We start from the raw sequence: 13,129 nt of genomic DNA, 5'->3' as shown, positions 1-13,129 counted from the left end.
ATATCCCTTCACATACTTTTGTGCACTGCTGAATATTTGGCAGAGATATTGGATACCTCGCTCTTGTGCTTCCATTTACTTAAGTTAGGGGGCCACCTAATGACCTACTCATGTGCAGCCTGTTTTTTATGAAGAAATGCTTTTTTTTTGTTTATATAAGATCATTGAGTTGTGTTTGCTTATTTCAGTCTTTTTAAACACTGACTGATTTATCTTTCTACTGCTGGACTTCTGCAGCAGTTCATTTCCAAACTTAGATTTGAAGGGATATTCTTCTGCTTTCCATATATTGTAATCAGAACTGTGCCAGCTCTTAAACTTGTTACCTTGTCGTTTGCATGTTGCTTGTGGAGCCAGGTTGTCCTTTAAATGGAGAGCTCAGCTTGAATTGCTGTCATAATACACTAGGAAAGACTCTTGATGTTTTCACATTCATGCTATTTATTTTCCCCCTCAAAAATCTGTGTTATGCTTTGTCTTCTTGCTAGCAACACTATAAACGTTACCAACTGTACAAACAAAAGTGGTGGGATTTTTTTCCCCAAACTGTGAGCTGGCAGATTGTTATCGGATTTAAATCGGGGATATGTTGTTTTTTGCTGAATGTTCACGACCTCTTGCTTCTTGGCATATCAGACTGGAATGAAATATAATGCATAATGATACCCCATCACATGCTGTTTCAAGGCAAAAGAAATAATTCTGTCTGGAGTCCAAAGTAAATATATTCTCCCTTCTGTGTTGCAGAGAATGCTGAAGTAAAATTTAAAGACTTTGTAATGGCCATGAAGAATATGATCTTCACTGAAGATGAAGCTCGTTGCGTGGTGGAGGTTTTAAAGGAAAAATCTGGTGCAATTCATGATGTCTTGCAAAAGGTGAATGACGGGGGGGTGATGTGGGAGAGAAGACTATTAAATAAGTAGAAATTAGGAGAGATGCTGTCGAATTAGCTATATCAATATTCTGTTGCGGTTTCTGTGTTCTATGTTTGGAAGACTCTTTTTTTTTCAGCTGCTCTGTGCTTGCTTTGCATGCAGAAAGTGATTGTCAGCATCTGCGTGCTGCCATCTGCCATCCCATGGGCCGGCGAGACGGGCTGATGGCTTTTGACCGCTCGTAAAGAGCAGACATAACCATGGAGAATACGGTATATAACGCAGGGCTGCAGCTGGTGGATGTGTCAGCGTGGGTGATAAACTATAGCAGACATTGGGAAAACGATGCTGTGGCTGCGCGCACAACCAGCTAATTCGGTGTTTTGCAAGTCTCTACGTCTTGTAAATCTGTACATTTTACTCTGCTAACTTCTTTGTAGGATTGTAGGACAATTCTGATTTGGAAGGGACATCAGGATCTGTAGTTGAACCTCTTACTCAAAGCAGGGCCAGCTCTGAGGTCAACCCAGCTCTGGCTTGAGACCTTGAGGGGCTGAGATTGCACAGCCTCTCTGGGCAACCCCTTCTTTTATAATTTTTGCACTAAATCAGGAGAGAACGGCGACCACCGGTATCTGCTCCTCCCTCCTGTGACTCATTACAGTTGTCATTTAGTGCTTGTCACATCCTGTTTTGTCACATTTGAAGTCTTGCAATTCTGAATTCTTCCGCAGATACGATACCAGGACAGAAACGCAGAACTGGGTATGTGTCAATTCAGTTAACGTAGTGTAGTAGCGTATCACGTAATTAGGGTTGGAAGGGGCATCAGGAGGTTGTGCAGTCCAACCACCTGCTCAGAACAGGGTCAGCGGTGAATTTGGAGCAAGTTGCTCAGGGATTTGTCCTGTTGTGCCTTGAAAACCTAAGGACGGAGACTTCACTGCCTCTCTGGGCCCTTATTTCAGTGCTTGACTGAAAACCATGTAGTAATACACTTGTAATGTTGCCCCTTGTTTTATTCAGAACATCAGCCAGCTTGCTTGCTCGACTTTTTTTAGGAATATTTTGTTTTAAAGGTAAATATCAAGGATGAAAGTGGGTTTCTAGGTTTGTAAAAAAAACCAAAAAAGTAAGTTTCTGTAGATGGAAATGTGATTATTCTCCTATCATTAGCTCATGCAAGACATTGACAATGTGTTTTATGTGTGTATGCGGTACAATACTGTTAAGGGAGAACTTCTAAACAAATTTGGAGCAGGTTTATGGGGCTGACACTCCACTTTGCTGCTTCAGTTATCAGACTCGAGTGAAGTCTGAGAGCAAATTTTAGGTTTCCCCTTTCCCACAGTTATTTCATTTTAGGAGCAGTGTGCGAACGGCGGGACCGTGGGGATGGTTCTTCTAGTTCTGTTCCCTGTAGTATCTCAAACTTTGTGTGTCTGTGTGCCAGCAGAAACGTAATCGTGAGGTATTTCAAGAGATTGTTTGTAGTTATAATGTGAGCTGTGTTGTACGTTCTTTGAGTGTGGGTTGGACCAGGTGATCTTGGAGTCCCTTCTAATCTCAATTATTGAGTGATTCAGCATCTCTGCGTCTTTTCCCCTTATTTCTCTTAATGGCCGTTCTTTCTTTTCCCCAGTGCCACTTCTTCCAGCACAGAAGCACCTAAAGAGCCCATTTATTCTCTTAATTGGTTTCAGTGCATTTCGAAATGCGTTTCCTTGGCTAATGAAATCGGTGCTGCAGGATCCATTAGCAGCAGAACTGGGTACTGGTGGTGCCACGTACACCGCACAGACGGAAGATTTGGGGCCGTTTCTTCCTCTCAGGCTTACTCTGCTGCCTGCTAGTGTGCTGTGCAAGTTCTTCTGGCATGTATGATCATTTGTATGTATTTTTTCTTCAGGCTAGCAAGGCTGAGTCAGCTGCAGCCGCCCATCAGCTACAAGACAAAGAGAAGATGCTCGCTGCGATGAAGGAGGAGGCAGCCGTTGCGAAGGAGCAGTGCAAGCAGCTTACCCAGGTACGTATGGAGAGGTTGAGATGTATAGAGCTGTGGGAGAGGAGCCGGAGCTTGTAGGATGAGCAGCCAGCAAATGCTGGTTTACTGAGCTTAATATAAATTGAAAAGTGGAATCTTTTTCTATTGGGAAAGCTTACTGAGACACTGTTTGGTTTTATGATGCCATTAATGTATTTATGCAGAGTTATTTTCCAGTAGTTTTTCCACAGTTCATTTACTGAGACTTAAGCCGAGACTGTTTTTCCTTTCAAAAGTCTACTTTAAAAACACTTCCTTCATGAGTGTAATATGGTTTTGTGGATGCAAATATTAACTTTTTCTGCATCATAGTTTTAATTTGGTAGCATTCACATGCTTGTGTGCTTCTAGGCACAACAATCATCAGTTTTCTTCAAGAAGGAAGGAACAAAGTGCTCTGATTGCTTTAGACTTAGAGGGATGCTGATGCACCGCTGTCAAAAGTAGTTTATGAAACTTAAGGTTTTAATAAAGGTTTTGGAGGAAAACAGTTATGGTAGAAGAAATGATGAGGTGGATATGGAGTGAATTGGAGACTCTTCTAAAGGAGGATTTTTATCTTTTGGCTGGTTTGGAAGCCTGGAGGCTTTAGGCTCAGGGACAGAAGTTGGGCACAAAAAGGTAGGAGAAAAGTTACCAGAGAACATGGGTTTTGGGAGCCTTGGCAGGTGAAGTGGGAAGAAGGGAGCAGACACAGGTAGGTCTATATTTGCAGGTGGGATCAAGAGGTTTGGGAGAGTCAGTGTGGAACTGTAGGGAAAAAAGACTTGTGTTTGTGGGGGAAAAAGAGACTCTGGCTCAGGATTGCAGGATGAGAGGGGAGAGGTATCTGCTGGTGAAGAGCAGAGGGAGTGTATGAAGGTGCTGATGTGATTGGGGGAAAAAAGATCTGCGAAGTGGTGCTTGTGGAGACAAGGTGGGAGCTGCAGAGAAAGAGGGGCCATAGGGGGTTTTTTCCATTCTGGATTGGGGAGGGAAGGGAGAAGGAGGAATAAATGGGTGTTCCTGAAAGCTCAGAGAAAAAAATGGGTAAAAGCAAAGTTGCTGCAGTGCTAAAGTATCAGGATAAACAAGAGAAAAAGCTCTTATCTTGTAATTAACATGTTTTGCTGAAAATGCTGCCAAAAGCTATGGAGGGACTTTGAGGTGCAGAGATGTTCCTTCAGGGACATTCATCACACACAGAATCCCAGAATGTCAGGGGCTGGAAGGGACCTGGAAAGCTCATCCAGTGCAATCCCCCCATGGAGCAGGAACACCCAGATGAGGTTACACAGGAAGGTGTCCAGGCAGGTTGGAATGTCTGCAGAGAAGGAGACTCCACAACCTCCCTGGGCAGCCTGGGCCAGTTTTCTGATACCCTCACTGAGAAGAAGTTTCTTCTCAAGTTTAAGTGGAACCTCTTGTGTTCCCGTTTGTACCCATTGTCCCTTGTCCTGTCATTGGTTGTCACCGAGAAGAGCCTGGCTCCATCCTCCTGACACTCACCCTTTATATATCTGTAAACGTTAATGAGGTCACCCCTCAGTCTCCTCTTTCCCAAGCTGGAGACCCAGCTCCCTCAGCCTTGGATGATAACTGGAGAGGATTAATGAAAGCAAGAGGTGCCTGACGAAGGTATTTGGCAAAACACAAGCTAGGTGCGAGTTAATCATCCCAGGATCTCTGGTGTGGCCTTGGCTGGGTTAGTGAGGGCTGCACGTGAGTGGTGGAGCTGACAGAGGGGTAGAAACAAACCAGAACATGTCCTGATGCCCTTATTTTTGTTGCATCTTAGCAGGTGCAGATATAACTTGGAGAAGGCTTTGTGACAAGCCGTTTACACCGTATTTGCAGAAGTGGCTTAAAACTTTTGGTGTGACAGGTTCCTAAGGGCCTCTGTGAACGTGGGCTTGAACTTGTCAGTGCTCTGAAGAGATGGAGGGTATTCATGCTAATAATTTAGAACACTTAAATTATATGTCAAAGCTCCCTGGCACTGTAAGGAGCTGTGTAGCTGGAGACACCTGAAGCTTGGATGGTACAAATACCTTATTCTGCGATGGGGGCTTGTTGAAAGCTGCACTTAGTATTTTTGCTTACTACAGCAAGCACATTTATATTGCAGAGGAGCAGCTCTGTGTATTTCTCAGGCGTCTGGCTTGAATTACTAGCTAATAAATGATTAATCTAAATAGCAATGTGTATTTTCATTTGAAAGCTATAATGTGGTGCCATGCTGGTGGCATTCAGGGCTTCCCTGGCTGTTGCTGGGTACTAATAACCCATCTTCTCTGGCAAAACCATTGGCTTTGCAACCTGTTACAAAGCAGTTATTTGCTCTGAAATGCCTTGTAGTTTTGCCACAGTTCTTTACCTGCGTTCTTCCATTTTGCTGAACTTGGGATGAAAATGTAAGCCCTGCCCTGTGTGGAATCTGTGGTTTTAATTGTTAGGACTCTGTGTAATTTGGCCAAACTCTACAGCAATGAGACTCCAGCTCTTCTGAGACAACAGAAGATCAGTGTTTAAATTGGAAAACCTTTTTTTTTTTTAAAAAGAAAAAATGTGAAATTATCCCCATTTCCCGCAACTGCTCCTCATAAGACTCGTGCTCCAGGCCCCTCGCCAGCCTCGTCACCCTCCTCTGCCTCTCTCCAGTACCTCAGTTTTGCATTCAAGAAACTGAAAGATAAGTCAAGGTTTTCTACAATTATAAATACACTATTGCAAACATCAATGGTGTGTGGAATTTTATAATCCTGAAGTAAAATCAGTGTTTGTGCCAAGTGCTTTCTATGGGATTCTAAAGAATGTGGCTGTATAGTATAAGTATTGTGGCAATAGCCAACAGACTGGATCTAAAAACCTGTAAATAAGCCATCAGTTTGTTTTTGACCGTGATTAGGTTCATAAGGTCATGGGATGATTCAATCCTAAATCTTCATATAGGTGCTGGAAGTCTGGTCAGGTCAAATGCTGTAATTTCTCCGAGCGAAGATTGAAGCTGACTTTGGTTTGATGCACACTTGCTACATATTTAGTTATTTCTAGAAAAGACTGGTAGTTGACTTCTTTCCCTTTTCCCTTTCGCTTCCCACCCAAGGAGCTGGTTGCGGAAAAGGAGAGGAACGGTTTGCTCACGGCGAAAATGCGGGAGCGCATCAACGCGCTGGAAAAGGAGCACGGCACTTTCCAGAGTAAAATACACGTCAGCTACCAAGAATCTCAGCAGATGAAGATAAAGGTAAAGGCTTCACCAGAACGGTTTGAGTTGGAGTTTGTGCACAAGCAGATCAACGCTAAGAAGTCATTGCTTTAGCCAGGGTGCAGTGTTTGTTGTTTGCTCACACAGAAATGGGATTTGCTGGTTGCTCTGAGTCTGGGTGGGATGGGAAACTCTGGCTGTTTTCTGGCTTGAAGGAAGCACGAGGTGTTTTCACAGGCAATTCTGCTCTAGTCTGTCAAAGACTTGTGCTACACAGCCTGTATCTGTTCCTAATTACTTTTCCTTTGTGGTATTCTGCTGAAATGTCATCCAATTAAAGCGTAAAATCTAATTGAAATAGCTTCATAGAGCTACTAATGCTAATGATCATTTACCAGCTGATAAATCTCTTTTAAAAATTACAGTGCAGAGTGACAACATAATGTAATATGCAAAAAATATCATTATCTGGGAGAGTGCTTTGCTGAAAATATTTGAAGGGCAGACACTTCCATTAAGACCCTTGTTGTTTTTCTCCCCAAGTTGTGATGTAGTGGGGTAACCTCAGAAGAGTTTCTTCATCAGTTTAAAAAGTTTGACTTAAAGTTTGCTAAGGAAAATGACCTGTCTTATACCAACTTGAGTGGTGCTTAAATTTGACATTCTAGTATTTTTCCTATATAAATGTCATGGCATCAAGCCCAGCATGTGAACTTCCCAGGTTTAATGCTGTATCTTCTGCCTTGGCACTTTGGAGAGTAGCATCTCTGCAGTTTTGGAGGAGAACTACGTTCTCCAAAGCGGAGATAATTTCCTTTGAACCTCTAACAAGAGGGTCTCAGATCACAGAATCCCAGAATGTCAGGGATTGGAAGGAACCTGGAAAGCTCATCCAGTGCAATCCCCCCATGGAGCAGGAACACCCAGATGAGGTTACACAGGAAGGTGTCCAGGCGGGTTGGAATGTCTGCACAGAAGGAGACTCCACAACCCCCCTGGGCAGCCTGGGCCAGGCTCTGCCACCCTCACCGGGAACAAGTTTCTTCTCAGATTTAAGTGGAACCTCCTGTGTTCCCGTTTGTACCCATTGCCCCTTGTCCTGTCACTGGTTGTCACCAAGAAGAGCCTGGCTCCATCCTCCTGACACTCCCCCTTTCCATATTGATCCCCAGGAATGAGTCCCCCCTCAGTCTCCTCTTGTCCAGCTCCAGAGCCCCAGCTCCCTCAGCCTTTCCTCACACAGGAGATGCTCCACTCCCTGCAGCATCTTGGTGGCTGCGCTGGACTCTCTCCAGCAGTTCCCTGTCCTGCTGGAACTGAGGGGCCACAACTGGACACAAGATTCCAGGTGTGGTCTCCCCAGGGCAGAGCAGAGGGGCAGGAGAACCTCTCTGACCTACTGACCACCCCCTTCTAACCCACCCCAGGTACCATTGGCTTCCTGGCCACAAGGGCCCAGTGCTGGCTCGTGGTCACCCTGCTGTCCCCAGGACCCCCAGGTCCCTTTCCCCTACACTGCTCTCGATGATGACTCTCAGATGCTGGTGTCACGGGCAAAGCTGGAGAAAGGATGCACAGAGGAGCCTGTGCGCTGGTTCTGCTCCCTCTGCTGATGTGTTGTAGCACTGCAGAGAAGCCAAAACGTCTGTCAAAGCTGATACGGGGCTTGTGGCCCTGCCTCTGTTGGGATTTCAGCATTAAAAACAAAAAGGGGAGGGGAAGAAAACTCCCCAGATGCACCAAGACCAGCTTGTGATGTGTATTGGTGACTGCCCTGCTGTGGTTGTTACGCAAGCATTTGTTTGGATTTTTTTATATACAAAACTCCTCTTTGGCGAGTCAGTCCTTTGATGAAACTGGGTCTTGGAAACAGGGGCAGACAAATGTCCAAAGTGGCACTGGTAGAGGAAGAAAGCGTTACAGCTGTATGTGCTGGAGGGTTTTCAAAGCTGGTTGTTGGGCTGCAAGAGCAGCTATGCTGCCATCTGCATATGCAGAGTCAGTTTTTCCTTTGAATCCCATCTTTTGATTTTGTTTGCATTATTCCAAAGCAACCTTGGCTTAGCAAGGCTTCTTTCTGCCTCAGTTTGGAACCACGTTAAAAATGCAATCAAAGCATATTATTGCATCCAATGCAATCAGAGCATATTATTGCATCCAGTGCGATCAGAGCATATTAAGCATCTATTTCATAATCTCAAATTCAGGGTATTAGATGAGGACTAACCTTTTGCAGTTTACACTCTCTAATCTGTGTATTGTTAGTTATTTTATACTTTCTCTGCTTTGTTTAAAGGCTTTATAAACTTCTAATGTTAATCCACAGTGTATTTAATTTATTTCCTGTTGGAAGCGTGATCTAATGATACCCAGTTATTGACAGGTATCTAAATTATTCAGCTGAGCAATCAGCATCCTAAGTACTATGTAAGTACTAAGTACTATCCTTATGTACTATTTAAAAACAAAAGATTGCCTTGATACACAGGTTGATATGCTGGTATAAAAGGAAACAGATGCTTTTATTCAGGCAAGAGGGTCTAAGTTGCATAGTATAATTTAAGACTGGGTATGTGAGGAAGGAGGTAAAGCTGCCCCTCTCCAAAAAAAATCAACTTAAGTTTCATTTATTTAAGCTAATGTTATACCTACTGCTTTTTGGGGGTGTGTGGGTGGTTTTTTGTGTGTGTTTTCTTTTGGTATTGCTTCTTAGTTTAATCTTTTTTTGAATTGCTTTTTTTCCCCTGTCAGTTCCAGCAACTCCGTGAGCAGATGGAGGCAGAAATAAGTCACCTGAAGCAGGAAAACGGGATCCTGAGAGATGCTGTCAGTACTTCTACCAACCAAATGGAGAGCAAGTATGTCAGAAGCTACTCGGAGCTCTGTGTGTTTTCAGCCTTCCCTGTTTCGGCTTCTGCTCTTGTTTCTGTCTCCTTGGCTGTCTCTAAATTTGTGGTTCAATTAGAAACACGGTTATTTTGGGTGGGGGACGTAGCTATTTGTATTTTGCATTGAGCCAAGGTTTTCAAAACATATTATTATCTCTTATCAATTTGATAGCTGAGCTTTTAGAGTGCGGGCGCTGAGGCTTTAACAGAAGGAAGCGCAGAAGTGAGCAGCCACGGTTGGTGGTTTTTGGCAGGGTACGTGTCCATTCCCCTGGGGTTTTAGGAGAGGTGCTGATGCTGGGAGGACAACAGCTCCAAAGTTATAAATTAGTCTTCCAATAAGAAAAACAATCAATACCCTGCAGTTAACGGTACCGCTGGAGTGGCACTTGGATTTATCTGCCTGCTGAGTAGGCTGATATAACGAGTGCTCAGAGAAGGGCACTGATAACCTGATTTTAGGTGTCCTAATGAAGCATCGTTATCTCTTGGATGGTTATCTTGAATAATCCTTAATTCAGACCAACTTAGAAAGCATTTTATTTTTATCTTATTTGCTTAGACACAAAGGAGGAGCCTTTTAGAATTCTTCCCTTAAGCTATACAAATGCATCTTCTCTCCCTAAGGAGAGAGTGCACCAGGTACCTTCATAAGCGAATAGATAAGTCAAGGCCAGGAGGCAACATATAGTCTGAATAGATGTGTGCAGTCAGTCCAGGAGGAACAGTCTTTGAGTAGGTCTGAGATCAATAATCCTTTATGGAAAGAGGAATATGAATTTCTATGCAAGACCTTTGCTTTTGCTGAGCCTCTCTAGTTTATACAACCCTGTCCAAATCATGCCTGTCAGCTTGCAAATGTTTTAAAGGAGCTGATGCTTGAGGCGTATTGCTGACCTTTTGTTTCTGACTCGGCGGGGTGTAGCTGCTTTGCTGATGGCCAAGAGTACCTGACCCTCATCCTTTTCCTAGAATGAAGCAGTGTGGGGGGGAGTGGGGAAAAGAAAACCAAAAACCAACAACAAACAAACCCAAAACACCCAATACAACCCTCTGGCTGCAAATATAGGACTTAGTGTTAATATTTGAGTAGCTGTTGTTTCAGCCTATGCTTCTTGGGGAAAAAACAAACAAACAAAAACCCAAACTGTGTAAATGTGTATTTTTAGGCAGTCGGCTGAACTGAACAAGCTGCGCCAGGATTACGCCAGGTTGGTGAACGAGCTGGGAGAGAAGAGCAGCAAGTTGCAGCAGGAGGAGCTGCAGAAGAAGAACGCGGAGCAGGCGGTTGCTCAGCTCAAGGTGATTTGGGTTTTCTCTGCCTGTCCAGTCACGCGTGAGGGTCATTTCAGCCGTGTCCCTGGCCACTAAGTCTCTCTGACTTCTTCAGATGTGCAAGTATCTATTTTCAGATAGGCTGAGCCAGCCTATGGGCTTGTTTATTGTTTTTGTTTGGTACTTGGGGTTTTGAGTGATTGCAAACCAGTCTATGAAGTGACACTTACTCTTCCAGGTAAATATGTTTATAAAAGCTTAACTGGTGATGTTGAACTTTGTTTACTATGAACTTACAGTTCCAGCAAGATCTGATATTGGCGTAATTCATCTAGATGGCATTGTCCTTGTTTGATTATTTTTTTTTTAAATGATGTAGATATCTTTACGATTTTAAATAGACCTATTTTTTTGAAGCATCCGGCTTCCGGATGCATCTCTTTCCTTTTCTTTGGAAGAAAAGGTCTTCTGTATTAATACTTTTGTTTTTTCCAGAAGAAACATGGTGTTTTCAGGTGAGAACACCAATGCAGATCTCATTACTTTTTTCATATTTGCAATTAAGTCTTAGGTACCAGAAGTTCTCCCAGTCTCTAGCCCTTGCAGGTTGGTATCTGGAGTGGAGACATGTTCTCATTACTAGATGCAGATTTTTTGTGATGCTTGGTTAGTCTGGCTTCTAGTGTTAATTCTGAACTTGCAGGGCAAAGATGCTACACTTCCATATTACAGAAACCATCCTGTTAAGAGCCCATGACAAAATCTAGTTCACAATTTGCCTTTCAAATTAATAAGCTAAACCACTCTAGGAGGCGGATTACAGGGCTCTCTGATGTGCCTTAATGGAAGCAAGAAACAACTTTACTTCATTGCCTTATGTTTTGGTGATAGCACTGAAGAGATGCACTGTGAATGTTTCAAAAATAAAGGTTAGATGTCTTTTCACTGACTCTCTCGTACTGTGAAGGTCCAGCAGCAGGAAGCAGAGAGAAGATGGGAAGAAATCCAGGCTTATCTCAGGAAAAGAACAGCAGAACACGAAGCAGCGCAGCAAGGCACGTATTACAACATTCCCATATAATGCTTAGTGCAGTGATTTGGCTGTTGCTATTTGTTTTTTTTCAAAAAAAAAAGAAGCGTTATCAAATAAATGGCTTAAACAAAGCTCAGGTGAAGTCATTATGGCTTCAGCACCCTGGGGAAATAATATGTTGTGATACCAGTTAGTCTGAGTGCTGATGAGAGAGCTGAACCTTGCTTGCTGGAATGAGGCTTCTAATCAGCCTCCCTGTTTACAGTGAAAGTTATTTCCCCAAAAGTGAAATATTTACTTCTGAATTAAAACCCTGACATTTCTGCTACAGATGTGCAGAATAAGCTTGTGGCCAAAGACAATGAAATCCAGAGCTTGCACAGTAAACTTACTGATACAATGGTGTCAAAACAGCAGCTGGAGCAGAGGATGCTGCAGTTAATGGAGGCTGAACAAAAGAGAGCTTCTGCGGAGGACTCCATGCAAATGCAGGTGCAGGTACTATTGCTCAAGTATCTTAAGAATTTGGGTTTTTTCCTCCTACTTGGTGCCAACATAAACACAGTAATGTCCCTGCAATGCTGCTTTTGTAAAGGTTTCCCGCTGAAAAAAGGATGAGGAAACTGTGTGCCAGTCTGTCATCTGGCAACTGAAATTCTGTGTCCGGTTCTGGGCTCCCCAGTTTAAGAAGGACAAGGAATTACTGGAGAGAGTCCATGGGAGGGACACAAAGATGCTGAGGGGTCTGGAGCATCTTCGTGATGAGGAGACACTGAGAGAGCTGGGGCTGTTCAGCTGGAGAAGAGAAGCTGAGAGGGATCTGATCAATGGGATCAATATCTCAGGGTGGGTGTCAGAGGATGGACCAGACTCTGTTCAGTGGTGCCCAGCGCCAGGGTGAGGGGCAACGGGCACAGACTGAAACACAGGAGGCTCCATCTGAACATGAGCAGAAACTTGTTTGCTGGGAGGTGCCAGAGCCTGGCTGATCTCCAGAGGTCCCTTCAACCCCAACCACTCTGTGATTCTGTAATTTATGAAGCGAGACCTTGTGTGTGATGCTGTGAGGAGATCTGGGGCCACCTCAGACCTGGGAAGCGCTTTGGGCAAGTCAGGAAAACGTGCTGACCGAGGCAATGTCCCAAGCTGTGGATTGATCCTGTGGCCTGGGGAACACCCTGGAAGAGCAGCCACGTACCTTCGTTGGTGTGAGCTCTTCTGGAGTGATCTCCTGGCATGCAGTGGTGACAGGCAGTGTGGACACAGCTCTTGAGGGTGTCAGGGAAACCAAATGGCGTAGAGTGGGGCAGGGAATATTTGTCTCTTGATACAGAACAGGTTCTTGTGCTTCTACTCAAACTGGTTGATCTTAGTGGGGAGACAAATAGCATCTTTGAAAAGTGTCTGACATGTAAATGCTAAACTGTTCTTACTAACGTAATCATGGCTAAGAGCTAATCCTAGCACAAGTTGACTAGCTGCACATCTCAGCTTGCTTTTCTTTCTGTCCTCTCTTACAAGGAGCTGATAGAGCAGAATGATGCTTTGAATGCTCAGCTTCAGAAGTTTCATTCACAAATGGCAGCCCAGGTACAGCATCTTCTCAGACTTTCTTTTGTAGCCTTGAATTGTGAACTTCCATTAAAAATCAGTTGTGGGGTGGTTTTTTTGGTAGCTGGATATGAGATGTAATGCTGAAAGCAAAGATTTGTTAGCATCCTCTTTTCTAATGTTTCTCAAACTGGTTTGAAGTTTGAACTTCTGCTGTCTGTTTGGGGGAAAAATCCACTTACTTTCTTCTGTGGTGGCTTTCATTTGTAACCA

General features: G+C 43.8%; 1 protein-coding gene across 6 annotated transcripts in view; it reads left to right on the top strand.

The window, feature by feature from the left end:
• Positions 1-13,129, top strand: part of KTN1 (kinectin 1) — an 83,711-nt gene that overhangs the window by 31,759 nt on the left and 38,823 nt on the right. For 4 of the 6 annotated variants that reach the window (XM_082059361.1, XM_082059363.1, XM_082059362.1 and 1 more), the window contains exons 5-12: positions 748-878; positions 2,788-2,904; positions 6,008-6,148; positions 8,861-8,967; positions 10,167-10,299; positions 11,240-11,327; positions 11,637-11,803; positions 12,827-12,895. In XM_082059361.1, the coding sequence (XP_081915487.1) occupies positions 748-878; positions 2,788-2,904; positions 6,008-6,148; positions 8,861-8,967; positions 10,167-10,299; positions 11,240-11,327; positions 11,637-11,803; positions 12,827-12,895 (953 nt within the window). The remainder of the gene's footprint in view (positions 1-747; positions 879-2,787; positions 2,905-6,007; positions 6,149-8,860; positions 8,968-10,166; positions 10,300-11,239; positions 11,328-11,636; positions 11,804-12,826; positions 12,896-13,129) is intronic. The other 2 variants (XM_082059364.1, XM_082059360.1) reach the window with 1 other exon arrangement.

This window comes from Streptopelia decaocto, assembly GCF_964273445.1.
Source record: "Streptopelia decaocto genome assembly, chromosome: 7".
NCBI classification, from domain to species: Eukaryota; Metazoa; Chordata; class Aves; order Columbiformes; family Columbidae; genus Streptopelia; species Streptopelia decaocto.
The sequence above is the reverse complement of the archived record's forward strand: the minus strand, read 5'-3'. Positions and strand labels throughout refer to the sequence as shown.